A 23,522-nucleotide genomic window follows, 5' to 3' on the forward strand; every position below is an offset into this window, starting at 1 on the left:
TGTTTTGACAACACAGAGCTAAGACTTAAATCACACGAATCATATGATAGCACTACGTACTGATCCTGAACAGAAAGACAGACAGAAATCTAGAACTGCTTTATTGATCCCCCAAGGGGAAATGTGGGTGCTAGACAAAGCTATAACATTCAACATATTATTTAACATTTAACACAGTGCAAAGATAATTTCAGATTAACATGTTTAAGGTGTATCTAAATAGCCCTAATGTGCCTTGTTCATCGTGTAACAACTTGTATGAAGTCATATTTCCTGATGAATAATTCCCAGACTCACTCTCTCACTTAGTCTTGGTAACTCTACAGAGAAAAGTAGCTAAAAGCACACTCAAAAAAAAAAAAAAAAATTGCTAGGTGATGTCATAACGCCATAATTTGCATATTCATGGTTTTTATCATGAATATGCATATTACAAATTAGAGTGTAATATGAAGCAAGATTTTCTTAGAATAAAAGACAATAGGATAGAGTTTTATCTGAAAAGTTGAACGATCTGAATCATAGATTATAACTATAATCGTCTTTCATCTTTGGTCGTGGCACCACAAAGTAATCGTTTACGTGTCTACTGTGGTAAAATATTACACCTTATATCAACAACACAAACAGAAGGATGCAGCGGTAGTGTGTAGTTGTGAAATGGATATGATGGAAACTGTTACAGGATGGAAAAACATGCTATTAATACCTGGAAATATATCCAAGACGAGTACTTATGGGTTGGGATAAACAACTGGGATGGGTGATCACTCGACAGATATATCGGCTGGACGAATTCGGGCTTTACACACTGATGGTGAGTTGAGTTAACTGCTATCTCAACTGATACAGTCGTGGCTAAAAAATATGGGCACCCCTGCATTTCTGTGAGATAATGCACTACTTCTCCCAGAACATTGTTGCAGTTACAAATGCTTTGGTATTCTCGGGTTTATTTCTTTTGTTTGCATTGGAACAACACAAAAAATAAAGCAGAGAGAGAGAGAAAAGACAAATCTGAGACATTCCACACAGAACTCCAAAAATGGGCTGGATGAAATTATTGGCACCTTTTCAAAAATCTTTAGAAATAATTATATTCCTAGCATGTGATGCTCCTTTTCATTTGTAATTAAACTCACCTGTAGCAATTCACAGGTGCTGGCAATATAGAAATCACACCTGCTGTCAGTTAAAATGGCGTGTACCACAATGAGCATGGACAAAATAAAGAAGAGCAAAGAGTTTTGGAAAAGCATGGACGGTCTGAAGGCTGCATGTCCATCTCCAGAGATCTTAATGTTCCTGTGTCCACTGTGCGCAACATTGTCAAGAAGTTTACAGCCCGTGGCGCTGTAGCTGATCTCCCTGGACGTGGACGAAAGGGAAAAACTGACGAAAGATTGCGACGAAGGATTGTTCGAATAGTGGATAAAGAACTTCGACTTCTAAACAAATGCAAGCTGACCTGCAGACACAGGGTACATCAGTGTTGGCTCGTGCTATCTGTCACCATCTGAATGAAATGGGACGCTATGGTTGGAGACCCAGGAGGGACCCTGCTGCTGACACAGAAACATATAAAAGCCAGATTGGAATTTGCAAAAACTTACCTGAGGAAGGCAAAATCCTTCTGGGAGAATGTCCTGTGGAGAGATGAGACTATAATAGAGCTTTTTGTAAAAAGCACATCATTCTTCTGTTTTCAGAAAATTAAATGAGGCCTTCAGAGAAAAGAACATGGGCCCTACAGTCAAACGGTGGAGGTTCACTGATGTTTTGGGGTTACTTTGCTGCTTCAGGCACTGGATGTCTTGATTGTGTGCAGGGCATTATGAAATCTGAAGTCTACCAAAGAACTCTGGGGTGCAATGTAGGGTCCAGTGCCGGAAAGCTGGGTCTCCGTCAGAAGTCATGGGTCGTACACCAGGACAGTGACCCAAAGCATACTTCAAAAATCACCCAAAAATTGTTTAAGACAAAGTGCTGGACAGTTCTGAAGTGACCAGCAATAAATCCAGATCTAAATCCCATAGAGCACCCGTGGAAAGATCTCAAAACAGCAGTTGGGTGAAGGAACCTATCAAATCTGAAAGTCTTGGTGCAGTTGGCAAAAGAAGAGTGGTCTCAAATTCCAGTAGAGTGGTGTAAGAAACTCACTGATGGTTACAGGAAGCGATTTATTTCAGTTATTTTTTCCAAATTGTGCGCTATCAAATATTAAGTTGAGGGTGCCAATAATTTTGTCCAGTCCATTTGTGGAGTTGTGTCTGGTATGTCTCAGATTTGTCTCTTTTTTTTTTTTTTTTTCCCCTCTCTCTCTCTCTGCTTCTTTTTGTGTTGTTCCAATGCAAACAAAAGAAATAAACATGAGAATACCAAAGCATTTGTAACTGTAACAATTTTTTGGGAGAAGTAGTGCATTACCTGACAGGGGTGCCTATATTTTTGGCCATGACTGTACAACCAACAGCTGAGAAGTGAGCTGGAGAGCTGTATCAAGTTTAATCATGTTCATCTCTGGTCAAAAAGTCACTAGATTTGTCGCTGGTCTCTTAAAAAATAATAATAATAAATAATGTTGATAAAGGAGTCTATAAAGTTGACTCTAGTGACAAATCCCCAAGTTGGCAACTGTGTACTCAGACAGTTTCAGTAAATATCCTGGTTGGGATGGCGTTGGATGCCGGGGAAATTCCCACGCTATTCTGCACGTTTAATCATAAGCATGTGTGGTTCAACTTTACTGCTTTTATCTACAGCTCTAAAGCTGTACAGCTGGACTGCACATCTGTATGATTTAACGTACAGGATAGAAATATAAATTGTTACATAAATTCATCACACATTACATAATCAGTGCTTGCTTGTTGTCATGATTGTAACATAACGTGTGTATGTGTGTGCGCAGAGCAACAATCGGCCAGCACCGAAAAGAAAATATTGGAGCTGCAGGAACAGCTTGTGTCCAACAGTAAAGAATGTGAGACTCTTAAGGAGGAGAACTGCCGACTCGGTGAGCGAACGCAGCTTCTCGACAGTTTACGCTTCTTCTTTTTCCCCGTTTGCTGCTTCAGAACTAAAGAAGAGACACCTCCTGTCACGGGTTGTGGGAGTTTAGTAATGAACAGCCTAAAAATAATAACAACCTTGAAGTTGTGTTTGTTGTTCGTGAGCATATTTTAGTGCGCAAAGCAAATCTTTAAGCCATAAGATGTTGTAATATAATCATACAGCAGTTATATGCAAGATGAAAGATATGACCTTATTGAGTTTTTGAGCATCCATGTTATCTACAGTCACTCTATTGACCCGATTAAACCATGAGTTCGGTCAGATTATGGTGTAATGCTACTAGATGATTGTGTTAATCCAGTAACGATCATCCGGTCATTCTGTTTAGCTGAAGAACTCAAGAAACTAAGAGCAGCTGATGATGAAGAAGAAACGTTGCAGCAGGTACGGCTTTTGATGAATGTTTATGCACAGGTGTTTGTGTTACAAAGTGCTTCATTTTGAAAGTTTTGACCTAGGGAAAAAAGCTTTTCATGTGACTGTTATTCCCATGCTTTCACACACGCAGTCTTTAATTTGTTTGGCTAGAGATCTTCTCAGATCGACATTTCTGTATTATAAATTTTTTGTTCTAATATTTTGATTTACTGGATTGTTGACTTCCATGAGCTGTAAGCTGTAATCATTAAGATTAAAACAGAAAAAGGCTTGAAATATTTCCCTTTGTGTAATGAATCGGGAAGATTTAAAAGTTACACTTTCCACGATATAAATTTTTTTGAGCTGCACCTGTAGGAAATGACAAGCAATTTTGTTCTAGTTGTGTAGAATCGGACCAACAGAGTCATTTCTACTGAAGAATTCTCTGCAAAACTCCTTTAATAAAAAGCTGGCCTTTTCAGGATAAACCTCCAAAAGCCAAATATGAGATCGAGGCAGAAAACAGACAGCTGTCCCGCTTGCTGGAGAAGAAATCACAAGAGATTGAAAATCTCACTGGTAATCTAACTGTTTATTCTGCTACATGTGATTTAAGCTTAAAATGTGATCATTTTCTAGTGGTATAGTCAAGATTATTTTACATGAATTAATTCTGTGAGCGCGTAACTTGGCTTGTCTGCAGAGGAGCTTAAGCGTGTCAGTGAGAGACTGGAGGAAACCAGCACAGTGAAGATGGAGCTTCAGCTGAAACTGGATGAGCTCCAGTCCTCTGATGTCTCTATTCAGGTAAACACAATCACTCTTCTCATGTATAATACACTGTTCATTAAAGGTGTTCTTCACACATGTGTGTAACTCATGCTTTTACTCAGCATTCTGTAGAAGTCCTGATATCTTCAAGAGTTTGTATTAATAGTGTTGTGCTTGAGCAGGTTGAAGAATGAGAGAAAATGGAAAGTTGGAATTTTGAAATTTGGCACACATGAATAAATTACTTTTAATTGTTATCTTGTAACATGATATGCCCACTTAAGAGGTTGTTTTTGCGTTCCCATTTTTCTGTGTTGAATGGGCATTTTGTGAAGTTGAGCTGATTGTCTTTAAACGTAATAGCCTGGTTTCGGTTTTAGCTGAATGTTTGATATTTGTAGATTATATTATATTAAGTTAATTTATGCGCTTGAAGTTTAGTACAAGTTCTGTGTTTGTCCCGTTGCAGCAACGGGAAAAGAGGATGGAGCAAGAGAAGGAGCTTCTTCAGAACCAGAACACGTGGCTGAACTCTGAGCTGAAAAGCAAAATGGATGAGCTTCTCACAGTGACGAAAGTGAAGGGCATAGAGATCCTGCAGCTTAAGTGCACTTTGGAGAGCACGACTGATGAGGTACAGTACCCTTGCCGTACCCACCACTACAGTTCTGCATCACGTTGTAGTTTGTCAGACACCATCTGGCTTTAACTCCTGCAACTGCCTTTGTTTCCAGGTGACCAGGCTTCAGGAGGAAGTCAACAGGCTCAAGAGAACAAGTGAAAACCTGCAGAAGACCACAGAGAACTTGCTGGACAAACTGAAGGAGGTCAGTCACTCTAGCTGTAAATAGTTTTGGTCACACTGGGCTTTATTTATCAAAGTGTACAATAAAATGTACTTATACTACAAATATATCTCAAATCTGATCACTCAGAAGGTTTTCCATAACAGCAGCTCTGACCAGCAGTGCCAGCTGGTTAATATTAACGTGCCTGTTTTTATACACAATCATTTCTGTTGTTTCTTTATACCTTGCACAGGAAATTGCATTTTTTTGTGCTAAAATTATTTAGCATTTTTGGACGAAATCTCCATTATCACTGTTGGAAAATAAAGGGGTGGTGTTTATAGCTGCTATAACATAAGTGATAACAGGATCTAACATGTTCGCATACGTTCCACAGCATTAAATGAAACTGATAAAAAGTATGATGCATGTTTCTTTAATAAGTATAAAATTGGAATCAATGGCAAATCGCTGTGTTATAGCTTGGGTTGTTATCAGAAACTAACCATCTTGTTTTATTCCTTACTTGAAAAGTGCATAAGCAAATTTTGCAGGAGGTGGTAATATCAATATAATGGTAATAAAATTAGTATTTATTGACGTCTGTATGATCAATCTCGCTTCTGGTTATACAATGTAAATTTGAACTTTCTGTTATAACAACCATGTTTTATTGACGTATTAATAAGTTATTAATTGTTATTGCTCTAATCATTGAACATTAATAATATATCCATATATAGCTATGATGGATAACGAATATTCTCTGCTTCCCTCTGCATGCCATGACGTTTAAATGCAGTCTTATCGCCAGTCAGGGTGCTCATTTTTACTAACAAGTAATTAACTTGATCTTCTCCCTCTTTTTCTCCTCACCTCAGGAGAAAGATCAGCGCATTGCCATTGAGGAAAAATATCGCAATGAGCTGAATGCCAACATGAGACTCTGCAATTTATACAAGGTCAGATAATCTAAAAATAGTGTTGATAGAATTTTTTATGGCTAACGTAACTGTTTTATACGTATGTTTAATGCAGTATTGTAGGTATTTTTTAAATAACTTTCTCAGGGCATGGTCTGAAGCAATGTTAAGCAATTTAGCTAACATATAATATTACTTAGTGCTTTATTATAGCATTTCATCATAGCTGCTATAGAGCTGGAATCAAGGTATCTTTAAGGAAGATAAGGTTTAATGCTATCTTTTAATTATATATTAAAAATAAATCGGTGTACTACAGATCATGTAAAAGCCCCTGAGATTGAATTACTTTCACTACTTGATGTTCGGGATAAAATAAGTGCATCAAGTTGAGGAACAAAATATTACAACTTCAGATTTGATCTGCTTCTGTTCATTTCTATAGTCTTCCATAGTTTAACATGAGTGCTTCTCGTTAATTCCAACTGGCCACAAGTCTGGAGCTGTAGGGTTATTGTTCAGTTTGTGTTTACTATTGAGATTGATATGATCTCTTCAGATCGGTGCTCTAAAACAACTTGGACTCGATCACTGTTTGCAGTTTTTTAAAGAACTCCTGAGTTGGTTGTGGGTGGTAGCTAGTTTGCTGAGAAGACTGAGATTAAAAATGCTTAGGGAGAAAGTCTTTCCACAAACAGAGTGCTGGCTAGTGATATCACAAACACTTCAGAATGATAACATTGTCCATGTTGAAGGTTGAGTGTTTAATAACTGATCGACACGTGCTCGTTCCATAATTAATTTGGCCTGCTGGGAGTTGTGTGATGGAGTGTGCGGTGTCTTATGTTCTGAGACTCTCGTCCTGTACAGAGCGCAGCAGCCGACTCTGAGGCCAAGAACGCAGAACTCAACAGAGGTGTGGAGGAGCTTAACAAACTGCTAAAGAAGGCAGTGGAAAGTATGAGAATTTTGTCTACAATACGGAACAAATACGAAGGCTGTTCATGTTTTATAGCATTTTCATAAGCAGTATCTGTATATTGAAGTGTTTCTTGCCAACAGCTAGCAACATTTCTGAGAAGAAACTCTCTGAGCTGGAAGGCTCCCAGGGTAAAGTGGAGGCCGAGCTGCAGGAGAAGATTAGAAATCTGGAGAAAGAGGTGGAGAATGCCAACACACGCCTCGCAGACTTCAAGCGGAGAGGTGCAGTGCTTCATCATTCTGATACGGGCTTAAAATTAATACAGGCAAACAGTATTGGCCTAAATGAATGCTGTTTAACCCTTTGAAGTCTTAAAAAGAATTTAAATGTTTTGCCGTAGATTTTATTTTTTTGTGTTAAACCACCTTAAAAAATGTTTTTAACTTAAGTGTTTGGTATAATTTTTTCAGCTTCATAACTTCAGCTTTAAGAATATTTTATTATTTTTTTAAATATAAGATACTGTATTGATGTAAGTGCTTCCACAACCCACAAATAAGATTAAAAACGCCTATTAAAAACTAAAATTTTTATTTAATAAATTAGGAAAACAAGCTAAATGAAATGTGTTTTCCCCAACAGCATAAATGTTAAATATAAACTTTAGAAGTGAAAAACAAATAACTCTATTGAACTATTTACAAATAAAACTGATTAGTCACAGGCGTTTTATCATTCTGGTCAGGGTTTCCTTTTATCCTTCTGGTCAGTCCACCATGAATGCAAACTATAAACTTAAAATTTGAGAAACAAGAAACTCTAGTACACTATTTACAAGTAAAACAGATCAGTCACAGGCATTTTTATTTCAGTCTGTGCAGTACTCCAATATCACTGTCCTTTTAGCTGTGCCATTTTTCAAAGCTGTTCCTGTCCTCAAAGAGGCACAGTGCCACACCAGTCCTTGTCCATCAGCGCTGTATAGACATAAGAATAGAAAAAAATAATAGTTTAGCAATAATTATGAGTCTTTATTTGTCACGTATACATTACAGCACAGTGAAATTCTTTTCTTCGCATACCCCAGCATGTCGGGAATCTGGGGTCTGAGCGCAAGGTCAGCCATGATACAGCGCCCCTGGAGGAGAGAGGGTTAAGGGCCTTGCTCAAGGGCCCAACAGATTTTTTTTTATATATATATATATATATTGCTTATAAAAAAAGAAACTATTCAAGACATGTTTGTTGTGGAAAGTTTTTGTTTTCTTTATATTTGCCCAGGAGCTACAATACAAATGTTTCTCTCAATAACACCATTTGTACATAAATAGTTTGTACTATAGTTATACTACTAGTTTATACAATAGTTATACTAACCCTAACCCCAAGTCTATATAAAACAGTGAATGTTGTAATTGAATTGAAATCAAAATGAAATCGTAATCCGTATCCCGTCTTTTACCCGAGTCTGATGATTACGTCAGCGAGCAAGAGAGAGAGAACAGCGTCAGAAACCCTGTACTCATGTCTGATATTAAAGTAAAACATTAAAGAAAGAAAAAAAGCATTTTTGCCAAAACGGCCTTGAAGTGAGTTTGTGTTTTTGTATTGAGCAGAAAGCAATGAAGTGTGTTGTTTCTGGACAGGAGTTCCTGCTCTCACTGAAGAGGACCTGACCAAGTTGTCTCCAACTGCAGCTGTAGTGGCAAAGATTGTGAAACCTGGCATGAAGCTTATGGAGGTAGGACAAAAAGCTTTTATTTTCAGGATCTGCTCTTAAACTTCTCAACAGTGTTTCCATTGACTCAGTCAAAAAGTGACACACTTTGTAGGTATTATTATTATTATTATTAAGTTTTACAGTTTGTAATTTCTTGGACATTATTCACACGATGATTAAACACATGCTTGGGGATTTCCTACATTTACATGATGATAAATATTTATCCTTTCTGGGGTCTGTGATCTCTTTCTGCTGTTTTAGAAATAGTTTTGCGATCTCCTTTGAGACTGACTACCTAAATAAAAGAGAACCTAAACAAAAAAGAACTGAACAGAATCAAATTGGGATAGTTCAATAGGAACTTTCAAAATGGCCACTGCCCTGGTCAGAGAACTAACGATAGACGAATTCTCGAATTTGGGTGGGGATATGACCAGGTGATGATTGACGAACTGTTGTCTGCTCCCTGCTAGCTGTATAACGCGTTTGTGGAGTCTCAGGACCACTTGCAACTGGAGAAGATGGAGAACCGACGCATTAACAAGGCCCTGAATGAGGTCCGATCAGAGGTGGAGCGCAAGACGTCTATAATGAAGAGGCAGCGGGAGGAGCATGATAATACCCAGAAGTCCATGAACAGCCTCAGCTTAAAACTAGAGCAAACCATGAAGGTATGTCAGGGGATGTGTATGCAGGTAGAGCCAAAAGTGTTGAGTCTACTACCAAGAGCTATTTTTTATTAAATTATTAAAGTGTGTATGAAAAGTGAATCATTCACTATTTCATCATTCATGCAGAACTCAATATTAAGAGTTGAGGCAGTAGTTGAAGCAGACTTTTTGACAGGTAGTGAAGGAAAGAGCTAAATTTGCCATTGGTCTCAGACTGTATAGAATGAGGTTCTTAAATTTAGCTTTTAAAATTATTTGGATTGGAGTTCCTATAAAATCCATATCTGTATGAATAAGTACTTAAAATACCTTGACTTTGAGGTGTGACATATGAAACGTGCCATCATTTAAAAATGTATTGATGTTTTATGATGATTTTGGAACAACATGCCATCATTTGCTGTAAAGATATCACTGAAATGATATTTCCTCATTAAGGCTGCAAAAATTCACAAAGCCCTAGTAAAAGCATGATAAATTAGTGAAAATTAACACTTTTTTTTTGTATAAACACTGGGTGAAAGTTCATCCGCTAACATTTCTTTGCCAGGATATGAACAAACTACAGGAAGAAACTAATGAGGTGAATAAGCGAGCCTCATTACTGGAGAAGGAAAATCAGAGGGCAAGGAAACAGATAGCAGACTTGTCTCAGCAGGTACTGTTGGCTGATTACATTTTTGCCTCAGTTGCCACCCTTAGAAAATCTACGTAGAAAGCCTATTTCTTCTTCACAAACATGGTATCCTGCGACAGGTGCGTGTGTTGCTGGTGGAGCTGGAGGAGGCACGAGGGACCAAAGTGGTGCGGGAGGAGGTGAGTCCTGCCGTAAGCAGCAGCTCTGAGGTTCAAGGCCTACGCCAAGTGGCATTCCGCAGTGTGGAAGAGCTCCAGCAGCAAAACCAGAACTTCCTGATCCAGATTCGAGAGCTGGAGGAGCAGCATGAGAAGAGCACAACTGAGGCCAAGCTTGCTAGGTACTCCTCCCAACTGAACAACCTAGACTGAATGTTAACATCCACTTCAAACCTCATTTTTATATCAGTCCAAACACCAAGCTCAGCCTGTGTTTGAGCAGTGTTATATTTCGCTCACTCAGATGCAGGATGTTTAATAAAACACTCTAGTTTGAGAAGCCAACATTTTAAAAAAACAAAAGAAAAACACATTTTATTGTATTTTCCGTGGGACATTAAGCTAATTGTAGGTAAAGACTACATAATGTTCTAATGAATATGAATAATTTAATTGTGACACAATCTTAATTGGTTATTTGTTTACATTGTGTTTCAACAATTATCACGATCAGGGTTGATTTTGAAAAATGAGCATTGGATTATTAGCTTTGTATTCTATCAGTCTGTTAAATTATCACAGGAGCTGGAGTTATATTTCATGTTCTAACACACGTGCAGGCAGACAGAGTTCGAGCAGAAACTGGAGAAGGCACAGAAGGAGTTGGAGCTCTTGAAGGAGCAGAGGAACCAGCAGAAGCAGGTGGCTGACTCAGCCATGAGGCAGAGAGACATGTACCGCATCCTGTTGCAGATGGCCGGGGTCGACCTTCCTCCACAGGGTGAGCTCGCAGTAGCAGTGTGGGACGAGATCCAAAACTGCAATGTCGGATTTACTGATTAGCAAGCAAACTGGTTGAATTGAACCTGGTCCTGGAAATCCTAGAAAAGAAAGAGTCTTGGGACAATGAAAATATCTTTTACCAAATCTGGAAATGTTAGCCCCAGTATCATCACGTTTTAAAGTAGCTTTGTTGCTTAACAAAATATTCATAAAAATGATGTGCAGGAGCTTTACAGATTTTTCATTCATTTCTTTATTTAACCAAGTTAAAAAACTCATTGAGATTAAACATCTCTTTTACAAGAGTGACCTGGCCAAGAGGCAGCAACAAATAACATACAATTTTACATCAAAACACAAAACAACGCAATCAAGGATCACAACAACAATTTACTAGTGGAAAAAACCACGAATAGACTTCTAAATAAAACAGTACCGGTTAAAACTTCTCCACGTATACACAGATGGTAAGTCAGCCTTATCATATAACATGCAATGATGTGTTTGTTAGCTACAACCAGTAATAAAACAAAGCAGGATTTACAGTGTAAAATTATCTCTGGTCTAAATCATCTAAATGTTTTACATTTACATTACTGTGCTAGATTTATTCACAAAATCAATTTGTGATGCAAAAATGTGGTCATGGACCTTTTGAGTTTGAAATTATGGAAAAGTTATGTTTTTTCCTGGTACGACTGTGTGGGAATGCTTTTATCAGCCAGCTTGGATTTGTATTAGTTCTTCTGCCACAGCCTGGTGTGTTGTCGAAGAAGTAAATAAAATGTTTAAAAAGTGTCATTAATCTATTCACCATCGAGTCTACTTTTGTAGCCATTCACCTTACTGGTTAACCTTGTTGAAAGTTCCAGCACATTTTGCAGTCTTTTGCATTGAAATGTTTTTGTATACATGTTTATTTTAATCAAGTGGATTTTTTTTGGGTGTTTCAGGCTCAGAGGGTGGCTCAGAGTCCTCTACCCCCAGCAAACCTGTGGCCACACCCACTAGATCCACTACAAGCCAGTCTGTAGCTTCAGAGGTGGCCCAGGTCATACAGACTAAAGTGGCTTTCAAGCAGGTCAGTCCCACAGCTCTACACAGAAGCTTTACACTCAGCCTTCCTTTACATTTTGCAACGCATAATCTTGCTAATAATGACTCGAACACACTGGCTATATTGATTCGAGTGATCGATTTGTGTTAACTGGTGCATGTTTTTCCATGTTAAGTATTAATGTACAGGAGTAACAAACTTTGGGTGTCATGAGGTGGAAATAGTTTGTGGGAAGTAGGGCTGCAACTAATGATTATTTTCATAATTGATTAGTTGGCCAATTATTTTTTTGATTAATCGAATGGGGGCAAACTTGCAGGTTAGTAAAAAAGGAATATTTTATACATCAATGCAAAACTTGAACTTGTCTACCACTTATAGGTTTTTGCAAATGATCATTTCATTTGCAAATAAATTAAAAATAAATCCATCAATGAACAATCGTCAGCTCAACTAACGTGATATTTGCAAATATTCAAATTTATTAATTTTAAAACATCTCATTTGAATGTGTTTTGGTATATTTAACAAAAAATATATAAATATTATTTAAACATTTCCTACGGAAAGTCGATTTCCTAATCGATAATGAGATTCGTTGACAGCGATTTTCATAATCGATTATATCGATTAGTTGTTGCAGCTCTAGTGAGAAGTTCCTAAACTGATGTGGATCCAGATGTTAACATTATGAAGTGCAGTTTCGTTGATGTTTAGTTTTGATCACTTTCATATGAATAAACTCTACATTTGCTTTCCCGTAGCTAAATGAAGCTTTTGCAACATATAAGAAGGAGAAGGCGGAGAACGACAAGCTTCTGAATGAGCAGAATGAACGCCTGCAGGGTCAGGTGTCTGACCTAATCTCCCAGAAGGCCAAGCTCTCCTCTCAGCTCGAATTTGCCAATAAAAGGTGAGTGGTGCTGCTTTTCTTGTGACCAGGAATGCACAGAATGTCTTTGTTTGATGCCTCGGGCCTAGTTTACACTAAAAGCAGGCAAATTTGGAAAGAAATCTTTTATTAATTATACAATGAAACAGCAGGAAAAAAATATTTTTTTTTAAAACAAGGCTATTGTGAATTATGAAATGGGGAAACTTATTGTGAAGCAATGCAGATTTTTATTTCATATTTGACCGCTTTGTATTGTATAAAAATGACACTGGGGCATGCACGAAGCATGTTTGTCAAAAGAAATGAAAATGGTGGAAATGATGTCGGGTTGACGGGTCACACACCGTTTTTTTTCTTTATTGTCATACTTTTAGAAATGGTGCATAGAAGTGGTCATAAAGTACAGGCAGCTAAAATAAGCTTTCAGGACTTCATACCTGTATATCAGACAGGCAATAAATCTAGTTCTAAATGGTTTAATGTGACCTATTAGCTGCCATGACTTAACTGCTCATTGTGCTGACTTGCAGGTATGAGATGTTTCAGGAAAATCTTAACAGCTACAGGAGAGAGATCAACTCCCAGCGTGAGAAGATTCAGAAGCTCTCTGCCACATCTCAGAAATATGAGCAGATCATCCTCACCATGACACAGGATCTGAGGGAAGCCAACGAGAAACTAGCGGTATCTGAGGTGTGTCTGAGGGCTGTGTTCAGTTTAATGTTTTCGTGTTTGATGCTGCTGTTTTGCTTGCAGTTAAGGGAACGAGTCAATTCAATTCAGTTAGTGTAAGCTGCAAGGCTAGCGGGTAAGGGAATCTTGGGGAAGCATTTTCCAAATAGTCCCATACTTTCCGGAAAAAGACACATTTTTGTTTTGTAATATCGTCAGTTGTACAGAACAGTTTCATAAAGTAGAAATATGGGTTATTTATTTATTTTAAAAAAAATATAGCTACCGGATTGTCTCATAGTGGCAGAAATCTCTCAAGCAAATATGTTTGAGATATTGAGCAAATCAACATCTTTTGAGGTTTCTGTGTTCTGACGTTCAGCTTGCATGCTTCTTAATGAAGTGAGCTGTGTACCTCCAGTGTAATCTTAAAACAAATCTTCGGATACCAAACATCGTCTTGGCCGATAAACTAAATTTTGAATAAGGTGTAGTTTTGAAGTCCTGCTTGGCACAGTTGTTCCCATACAGATTTAATAGAGACTATATATTTTTTTTTTTTCAAAAATTAACTAACAGTCATAAAAAAGGTTCTTTTTTTTTTTTGCTTTCTATGTGATGTGATTTCTATTAGGGATGTGATGGTGAGGAAATTTTCCCACCATTAATCCACGTGTGACAACATGGAGTGTTTTTCCCTCTCTCTTATGAATGCCCGTGCGGTTGTGCGCATTTCACTTTCGAATTAGCAGCAATTCGGGGGTGGCGAATGTTTGAAGGGTGGGTGCATTATTATTCCTAATGAAAAACACAACAAAACAGTACAATGACAACTCGCTTATATGAGAAATAGAACTTTTGAAACAAAATCTTCCGCCATCGTCTTGTCAGTCAGCTCGCCTCAATCGTACTAAAAGAAATCTGACTCCTGCTGATCTGTGCTATGACTCTGACTCATTCGACTCATGCTGAATTGAGCATACGCGTTCAGTTTTTAATTGTAGTGTCCGTTCTGTAACTGAAGTAAATGATTTTTATTACTATAAAAAGGCAAAACGGCGATGTGGGTGGTGCTGCGGCAAGTGATGTAATCGGTGTGTGGCACCAACACCGGGAACACAGTCTATCGCAAACAAGCTTATTTTGTAGATAAACGTCTACTCTTTATAGGTGCGGTATGAGAACCTGCGTAAGGAGCGTGACATTTCGAAGCAGGTGGAGAGCCGTCTTAACCAGGAGAAGGAGTCCATCCTGGCTGAGCAGCGTGGACAGAACATGTTGCTCGCCAACCTAAAGTCCATCCAGGTACTACTCTGATCACAAGTACACACTCAGTGTTGAGTTCTTTTGTGTAAAACCAATGAAGGCGATGACTTGCCGCTCTCTGATGTTCTAGCTAACGCTAGAGCGCTCTGAGGCGGACACCAGACAGCGCTATGCTAACCAGATTATGAAGCTGGAGAAGGAGATCGCACAGCTGAAGAAGCGAGTTGAACAGGAAGTAGAACAGAGGCACGCTGTGGAACGCAACCAAGATGTAAGCGCGGTTCTCTTCCAGACGTTTTTCTTTTAAAGTGCTTGTACTTAAACCTGCTCTTTTGAAACAGTGAATTTATTTCAACTGATTTTGATTCTATAGAGTAGTATCCGGGTCATATTTATTACCAAATCACTAAAATCATTACCGACAGTACGTATACATTCTAGTTCATGTTCATGCATATTCACTAATCTTTGTTTTCTCTGAGAACGTTCGCAGACAGGTTTCTAAGCCATTTTCCTAATGTTCATAAGAATCGTTATGGACCTTGAGCCTTGATGGTTTTTTGTATTTAATGCAAACAGCTGTGGAGTACCTTTCCTATTACTCTTTCTTCAGTTTTAGTTCCTTTGCTTTTAAATGTTCCGTGTTTACATGTTGGTACACATTTACAGTATGCTTGTTTTAATTCCTTTATGGACTTGTCATGATTTAGCTTCAACTGGTGGAGGCTAAGAAGCAGCTGGCAGCTCAGAACTCTCTGCACCAGAAGACTAAGGAGCTCCTGAAGAGCACTGAGCAACAGGTTTCCATTCTGAGACAACAGCTGAGCAACTCTGAGAATCAGAACAGCAAACAGCCTGTTAAAGCATCATCCAGTGGTAGGTGCTATCGCTTTTTAAGATGTTCACAGTACAGGGGAGCTGCTGTTATTTTTTTAAGCTGTTCATAGCAAACCGACACTGAAACCTGTTGCTTTGAGTACTAAATAATGACTGTATTGGTGAGATGATGTGTTTCTGGTTCTCTCTCTCGCTGAAGCTCCTGGTGTTCCTGAGCAGGAAGTAGAGGAGTTGCGTGCACGTCTGCAGCAAACCGAGGACCAGAACTCTGATCTGCAGGAGCGCCTGAAGAGCGCACAGAACAACCTAGAAGAATACAGGACCATGGTCCTTAGCCTGGAAGACTACATCAGCAAGGATAAACAGGTGGGATTGGCTGCTTTTTAGGTAAATCTTAAGTATCTGAGAAGTGTGTCTCTCTCTCTTGGGGGCGGGGGGGAGTTCAGTCATGATGAGCAGTCAAATGTGTCTGAAATATTACTTTTTATAGTATGGATAGTAGGGGCTAAATATTGATGGCTGAAAGTACAGTATGTGTGCGTAATATATCACTACTCAACACAAGGAGATGAATTACTGCAGCTAGTAAAAGGAAAACGAATCAAAATTTATTTTATTTTTTTTATATTTGTAATTTCCTGGTAATGATAGGAAGTAAATGACATGGCTTTGAAAAAATGCGTACCACTATTAAACAAATTTCGTGAGATGAACCCCTAGTTGTTTTTAGACACTTTGTTTTTAAACGTGCACTGTTAAAACACTGTTAAAATTCATTCCACTTGTGCCATATGACCGGTTCAGGCACTCGAGGAGGCACGCTTATCCATAGAGAACCAACTGAAGGAGGCCCAGGAACTTAACAGGCAGCTGGAGAACCGGATGGCTGAGGCAGAGCGGGAGAAGCAGGAGCTGCATGAGGAGAAGCTCAAGGCTGTGGAGAATGTGGAGAAACACGTAAGAAAGCAGAATCTCATCCTACGGTGGTAGTTTTTCAACATCTGACCCATTTTCAGGGTTTGGATTTCACATTGTAGTGGCAGCTCTCATGAAGAGTGGAGCAAAATATTGACAATGTATATTTATTTGACTGGTATAGATAAAATGAACAGTTTCTGGTTTTGTCTCTTGTCTCCTGCTGTGTGGCAGGTAAAAGAGCTGAAACATAGTCTGACAGAAATGCAGACAGAACTGCAAGATGCACTACAGAGAGCAACAGCCGCTGCAGCCAAGGAGCAAAAAGCCACACAGGAGAGCCAGCAGCAGGTAGGTCTACCAATCATCTCTCAATTTCATTTTATTTACTAATATTGTGTATGGGGGGAAAATCTCCTCAACCACCACTAGTGTGTAGCGTCCACTTGGATGATGGAACATCAGATATAGTGTGCCAGAACGCCCACCACACACCAGCTATTAGTGGAGAGGAAAGAGTGATGTAGCCAATTCAGGCATGGAGATTATTAGGGGGCCATGATGGAGGAGGGCCAATGGGGTAATTTCGCCATGACACTGCGGTTATACCCCTTCTCTTTTACGATAAGTGTCCTGGGATTTTTAATGACCACAGAGAGTCAGGACCTCGGTTTAGTGTCTCATCCGAAAGATGCTGCTGTTTTTACAGCATAGTGTCCATGTCACTATACTGGGGCGTTGTGCCCCACACAGACCACAGGGTGAGCGCCACCTGCTAACAGTGTTTTAACAGCAACTTTAGTTTTCCCCAGGAGATCTCCCATCCAGGTACTGGCCAGGCTCAACCCTGCTTTAGCTTCAGTTGGATTTTCAGTATTTTACATTTTCATGAACATTTGGTTTTTACAGATCTTTGAACTAATTTGTTGGCATGTAGCAAAAAAAATACCATGCTGTTGATGTTATGGTACATTTATCAACAGACTGCATAAATGCAGGTTGTGACTGTACAACAGACCGCAATAGTATTTCTAACCTTCTTGTCCTTTTTTTCCAAGGCTAAGCTGGCCGTAGAGGCACAGAATAAGTATGAAAGGGAGCTCATGCTGCACGCTGCTGATGTGGAGGCTTTACAGGCTGCTAAGAAACAGGCACAAGAGGCAGCAAAGAGTCTCAAAGAGCTTGAGGAGAAGGTCCAAAAGGCCTCTGCCGAGCTCCAGCAGGGCTGTACGGACTGGGTGCTGCAAGAGAAAAACTTAAAGGTAATAATTGAGATAAAGGGGTAACCTATTAGAAGTAAAGAATGCTTTATTAGTGTTTTTTAGTTTCTTGTAAGTGCTTCTATTGACATCTAGCCATATTTGTGTGAGGTGATGCTACTCACTAGGTTTGCTCAGTCACCCATTTCACACACTGCCTCTTAATTTCATTCAGGAGGAGCTGGTGAAACAGGAGCAGCGTCTAGAAGACTTTCAGAAACAGAACAAACTGCTCCATGAACAGATGGAACAGTTGAGTGCTAAAATGGCTGCCGCTGTTCAGGAGCAGGCAGACAGAGAGGGCGTTCTAAACATTTCTTTTAACGAGGAGGACAAAACTCAAGAGCAGCTCCTTGAGATCCTCAGGTGAATGTCTTACCTAGTCCTACAGGGCATCATGACTCGGTTTCATTCTGTGCGGCGTATATCTTGATCTTATTTGTGTGCCCTGCCTTTGTGTAATGCACGGTTCATATCGCCTTTAGGTTCGTGCGTCGTGAGAAAGAGATAGCCGAAGCTCGGTTTGAGGTGGCTCAGGTAGAAACGCAGCGCTACCAGCAGCGCATGGAGCACTTGGAGAAAGAGCTGAAGGAGGTCCAGGACACCCTGACAGCCGAGCGAGACAAACTACAGGTTAGAAGCCACAAAACGCATAGATCATACAGTAATACACGATAAACAATCGTTGTTTTATGACACAAGTTGCTTTAAACTGTTTTTGTTCTTTTACAGATGAATACGAAGGCCATGGCTCAGCAGGAGGAAAAACTGAAAAAGCTGGAGAGCTTGAATGCTTTGACTGAGAACAACAAGATGCTGAAGGAGGAGAAGAACCGGTTGGAGCAGGAGCTGCAGCAGATCCGGGCCAAGGCAAGGACACACATCTCATAAAGTTTTGTATCTGGCCAGCTTTTATTTTATTCTATAACATTATTGTACTCCTGTAAGCCTGTTGCAAAAATATAAGCATGAAAATATTGCACTGATTATGTTTATTAACATAGACTAGAAGTAGGTAGACTAACGGCTGCCCACTATATCTGAGCCCATTTTATTCATTTCGTATCTGCACTGTATAATAAGAATTTAATGTTTCATAAGATTTTTAAAGTTTAATGTGTCTCCAGTTAGCCAGTTGACATGTTTAATGATGTACATTAGAACAAGCTACACAATTAATCAAAAATCTGACCATGAAACATTAAATGTTACAGCTTACAGTTGCGATCAAAATTATTCACCCCCATTGCAAATCAGGTTTATTGTCAAAATTTACTTTCAGCTGTTTGCAATGAATCAATCTGAAAATTGGGGGGAAAAAAAGCAGTTGAATTTGATGGAATTTGAGGAAACCATTTGAAGCATTCGTTGTGCTGAACTCTTTCAATTGGTTTTGTTTGATTTGTTCATTGCAAACAGCTGAAAGTCTGTAAATTTTGACAATAAACCTGATTTGCAGTGGGGGTTGAATAATTTTGATTGCAACTGTATTTGGCGACCTTAAAAACCCAGGAACTGTAAATGTGGATTAAATAAAAACTAGCACTTGAGCTCGTATCTCTTATCAGAGTTCTCATATCAGAGTTCTTGTCTTCCTGGTTTCTGAGTCAAAAGATATAAGCTGCATCAAGAAATCTCATGAAAGGCTAAACTGGCATTACATTTTTAATTATTTTTAATTATATGTGAAAAATCAGAGAGGGTTTGACGGTCAATTTAGTATCAGTTGAAATGTCAAGTGGTAGAAATCATCCTTCTTTGTGGTCAGAAAAAAAAAAAAAATTATTTTCATTACAAACCTGTCACTTAATAAAAAAACCACTCAGTATTTATTCTTAAAGCATGCTGTAAATTCCTCTCTTTCAGGTGCATAAGCTGGAGGCAGACATGAGGCCTCTGCAGGAGAGCAACGCGGAGCTGAGTGAGCAGAATGGCATGCTGCAGGCCGAGAAGCGACTCCTGGAGGAGGACGTCAAGCGCTGGAAGAATCGCACTCAGGTCTGCAGCTTCACGGTTTGAATTGTACTTCTTAAGAGAATATGAGAAGCAGTCTGAGATACTCTGTCGTTATGGTAAATCATGAAGGGCAGGTGATGAGTGAGTGAGTGTGTGTGTGTGTGTGTGTGTGTGTGTGTGTGTGTGTGCGCGTGCAGCAACTGGTGAGCCAGCAGAAAGATAGCAATCAGGAGGAAAGTAAGAAGCTCCAATCAGAGAAGGAGGCCCAAGTCAAACGCATCCAGCAGCTCACGGAGGAGACGGCCAAACTAAAGAGCGAGCTGGCCAGGTCAGTAATGACCCCCTTGCTGGACAACGTCTAAGGGTTTTTTATTTTTATTTATTAATTTTTTTTAGTAAATGAACTACATCAGCCAAAATCTGAATTCATCAAATTTAGCATTATTTAAACAATATAAAGCTAATTAGCATTTAGTTGCTTTGTTTACCATTGTTGGCAGTTGGAGTGTCTGAGATTAGTCCGAGTGACCGCCAGCCTGGAAAAATAAATGATATGTTGTACAGCCCTAATGAGAATTATATAATCACTTACCTCTGTTCGTGTGTGAGAGCAGGGCGAATGCATCAGTGTCTGCATCACAGAGTCAGGGTCAGAACCTGAGAGAGAATGTGGGGAAACTCACCACAGAGAGAGACAATCTGAAGAAGGAGCTGGAAACAAAGACTCAGGACATCCAGGAGAAGCTCAAAACCATCACGCAGGTCAAGAAGATCGGCCGCCGCTACAAAACACAGTACGAGGAGCTTAAGGCCCAGCATGACAAGGTACATTAGAGTACAGGGCCTTCTGCCTGCTCCTGTCAACAAATATTGTCTTGGGGTTTTTTTGTTGCATGTTTTGGTCAGCTGTTCAATATTTAACAGGAAATAAGGGAGTACTCTAATACACAAATTCTTAAGAAGTGAGAGGACTCTAGTCTGCCTGTTACATTTGCATGTAAAGCCACCAAAATTACCCGGAACAATTAGTACCAGGAATTTTTTTTTCCGGGGACCATTTGGTTCCTCCAGACCTTTTGTCATCTGCGTTTGCATCGTGGTCTAATGTACCATGAATACTGGATGAAATTAGTCCGGAGACATTGGTCTGCCGGTCAGAACCGCTCCTGTTATTTTTGTGATCCTGAATTTTCTTGTAGTCCTCTTTTCATTTCTTGAGCTTCTCTCTGCAGTGTTTTGCTGTGTGAACAACGCCCAGCTCGCTTAACCGACTTGATATTTTTGAGTATACTTTTTCATCACAGCTTGCCTTTTCCAGTTCCCACTGTATTTCATCCTTGGCATAAATACTTAATTAGGCCTGAACCTCGTCGCCGGTCCATCTGTCGCTTATTTTATTCCTGAACTTTGACAAAGTACCACCTCCCGAGTAGGGACTTTCCGAGTGGGAAATATTTTACCTGGAACTTAATTTTGACACTGGTCCCTGCTGTCGAAACACACCGAGCACCTCCAAAAGTCCATAGTTCCTGGGGTGGAAACATGGCTTATTAGACAGCTACACTAACGTACAAGTCTGACTAGAAATGAAGAAACTTTGTAAAGCTTTAAAAAAAAAAAAAAGAAATCCTTTACTGTTTTTACCACAAATTGCAGTGCTGCGGTTTTGCCACTTTCTTTAGGACACAGAACTGAGAATCTCACTGGAAAAGCATAGTGCTGGTTGTGGATTCGAAAAGACTTCAGTCTTTTAGGTGTATAGTTGTAAATTATGTAAACAGCTGTGCGTTAACTTAAATTGACTCTACTTGTACTACTTCTTCTTCTGTCTCTTTGTGCTGCTTTGCTGTTGCAGATGGTTGCAGAATCGGCTGGTAAACCTGCACAAGTGGAGGAAGCACATATGGAGGCACAACAGGCCTCAGCGCAGGAGATCCAGAGCCTGAGAACATCCCTGAACCAGGCCCAGAGTAGAACCACGGAGCTGGAGGCACAAGTGGACAGCATGCAGAAGGTACCATATATTACTATTTAGAGTTGTCCAGAAATCCTATATTCATTAGTTAGCTTAGCATGAATGAATCCTAAACTGTGCCTGTTCAATCCTGTGTTTTGGTTACATGGAAATTTCATGACCTACTTTCTGTATAAACCTTTTATTGCATTCATGAAACCTCACCATTTCTGAAGGTGGAACTGTAGAAAGCAGTAAGCTGGAAGTAACGAGGATAACAATATTGTACCACTTCAGACCTAAATGTGTAAATACCCTGTTGTTTTACAAAATCGCATATTCAAGATTAAATTGCATTACAATGTCATTTGGTCTCGTATACATACACTACCTGTCAAAAGTTTGGAGACACTCGGCTGAAATGTATCTCGTGATCTTAAAAACCTTTTGATCTAACGTTGAAGATTAAATGTTTGAAATCGGTGTTGTAGACAAAAATACAACATGTTCATTTCTTTTATTAGAACACTAACATTTTATTTACAAAAATATTTTTTAAATGGTTGACTTGGAGTGAAATATTCTGAAAAGCAGCCAATAAGTGTCCAGCATAGGTGGGAACTCCTTTAATACTGTTTTTAAAAAAAAAAGCATCTCCGGGGGATTCTTCAAGAAATCAGTTGAGAAAATGCCAAGAATACATTTCTGTAAATTCTAGGCAAAAAGGAGGTCTACTTTGAAGATGCTAAAATATTAAATTATTTTGATTTATTTTGGATTTTTTATCACAACATAATTCCCATTGTTCCATTTGTGTTACTCCAGAGTTTTGATGACTTTATTATTATTCTAAAATGTGAAATAAATAAATAAATAAATAAAATAAAGAATGAGTGTGTCTAACCTTTTGACTGGTAGTGTATATAATGGGTAAGAGAAACTTAGATTATTTGTTAAGTCCTTTAGACTAGTACCTCTGGTGAAAAAACAAAAGAAGCACACACATTTCTCTCATCTGATCGGCTACATCGGGAGTTAAACTGGAGTGAAACTGTGTAGATGTAAATTTCAAATTAAACAAGCTTGACACAACTTTAAGAAGAGTATATAGAGAGCTCTTTTAGACGTTATGTAGACGGGTGTGATTGTTGTGTAAACAGAGAGAGAAAAATGGTATCATGTGACTGTGTGTAAGCCAGAGTTTGTTTGTGTTATTGACATGCAGGCTGCAGGAGAGCGGGAGGCAGAGCTGAAGAATCTGCAGGAGCAACTTGCTCAGATTCAACCGGAGCTGACGTGTCTCCGTACAGAGCTTCAGGAGAAGAGCAATCAAGAGGACCAGCTAAAACAGCAGAACACTGAGAAAGAGGAGAAGACCAGGAAAGCCATCCTGGCAGCAAAGCAGAGGATCTGCCTACTCAATAGTGAGTGCAGTACACACTTAAAAAATACACAAGTCATGAAAATGAGACAAGCTCAAATTTTTGTGAGTTAAAAATCTCAGCTGTTTTTATGTTCTTGTAAACTTCAACCAGTAAAAAAAATGTAAGTTTTTCAAACAGTGATGCGTTGGCTACTTTAAAGTCTTTTTCCCCCATTAGTGACAACCCAAAGATAATTAGTTAAATTAAACATGGTGCGTAGGTTAAATCAGCAGTTAAGCATGATTGTAACTGTGTGTGTGTGTGACCCAGGTACAAAAGACAAGCTGACTAAGGAGAATGAGGAGCTGAAGCAGCAGCGAGAGGAGCTGGAGGTGAGGATGAGCGCACTGAAGTCTCAGTTTGAAGGGCGGCTTAGCCGTCAGGAACGGGAGTTGAGAGAGTTGCGCGAGCAGCAGGAAAGACACGGAGAACAACGAGACGAGCCCCTGGAGCAGGGACCAAGCAAGGTATGACTT

General features: G+C 39.3%; 1 protein-coding gene across 4 annotated transcripts in view; it reads left to right on the plus strand.

Annotated features, from left to right (window-relative positions):
- Nucleotides 1-23,522, plus strand: part of tpra (translocated promoter region a, nuclear basket protein) — a 32,601-nt gene that overhangs the window by 481 nt on the left and 8,598 nt on the right. For all 4 annotated transcript variants that reach the window (XM_053646675.1, XM_053646673.1, XM_053646676.1 and 1 more), the window contains exons 2-34: nt 2,912-3,016; nt 3,404-3,459; nt 3,918-4,014; nt 4,139-4,242; nt 4,676-4,840; nt 4,941-5,033; nt 5,876-5,956; nt 6,788-6,875; nt 6,980-7,120; nt 8,486-8,580; nt 9,036-9,233; nt 9,784-9,891; nt 9,990-10,210; nt 10,649-10,809; nt 11,765-11,892; nt 12,633-12,781; nt 13,294-13,456; nt 14,606-14,740; nt 14,832-14,972; nt 15,412-15,577; nt 15,738-15,904; nt 16,343-16,495; nt 16,688-16,804; nt 17,512-17,715; nt 17,888-18,078; nt 18,198-18,345; nt 18,445-18,582; nt 19,579-19,710; nt 19,866-19,996; nt 20,283-20,493; nt 21,524-21,682; nt 22,848-23,046; nt 23,317-23,513. In XM_053646675.1, the coding sequence (XP_053502650.1) occupies nt 2,912-3,016; nt 3,404-3,459; nt 3,918-4,014; nt 4,139-4,242; nt 4,676-4,840; nt 4,941-5,033; nt 5,876-5,956; nt 6,788-6,875; nt 6,980-7,120; nt 8,486-8,580; nt 9,036-9,233; nt 9,784-9,891; nt 9,990-10,210; nt 10,649-10,809; nt 11,765-11,892; nt 12,633-12,781; nt 13,294-13,456; nt 14,606-14,740; nt 14,832-14,972; nt 15,412-15,577; nt 15,738-15,904; nt 16,343-16,495; nt 16,688-16,804; nt 17,512-17,715; nt 17,888-18,078; nt 18,198-18,345; nt 18,445-18,582; nt 19,579-19,710; nt 19,866-19,996; nt 20,283-20,493; nt 21,524-21,682; nt 22,848-23,046; nt 23,317-23,513 (4,742 nt within the window). The remainder of the gene's footprint in view (nt 1-2,911; nt 3,017-3,403; nt 3,460-3,917; nt 4,015-4,138; nt 4,243-4,675; nt 4,841-4,940; nt 5,034-5,875; nt 5,957-6,787; nt 6,876-6,979; nt 7,121-8,485; nt 8,581-9,035; nt 9,234-9,783; nt 9,892-9,989; nt 10,211-10,648; nt 10,810-11,764; nt 11,893-12,632; nt 12,782-13,293; nt 13,457-14,605; nt 14,741-14,831; nt 14,973-15,411; nt 15,578-15,737; nt 15,905-16,342; nt 16,496-16,687; nt 16,805-17,511; nt 17,716-17,887; nt 18,079-18,197; nt 18,346-18,444; nt 18,583-19,578; nt 19,711-19,865; nt 19,997-20,282; nt 20,494-21,523; nt 21,683-22,847; nt 23,047-23,316; nt 23,514-23,522) is intronic.

This window comes from Ictalurus furcatus, chromosome 17 (genome assembly GCF_023375685.1).
Source record: "Ictalurus furcatus strain D&B chromosome 17, Billie_1.0, whole genome shotgun sequence".
Lineage (NCBI taxonomy): Eukaryota > Metazoa > Chordata > Actinopteri > Siluriformes > Ictaluridae > Ictalurus > Ictalurus furcatus.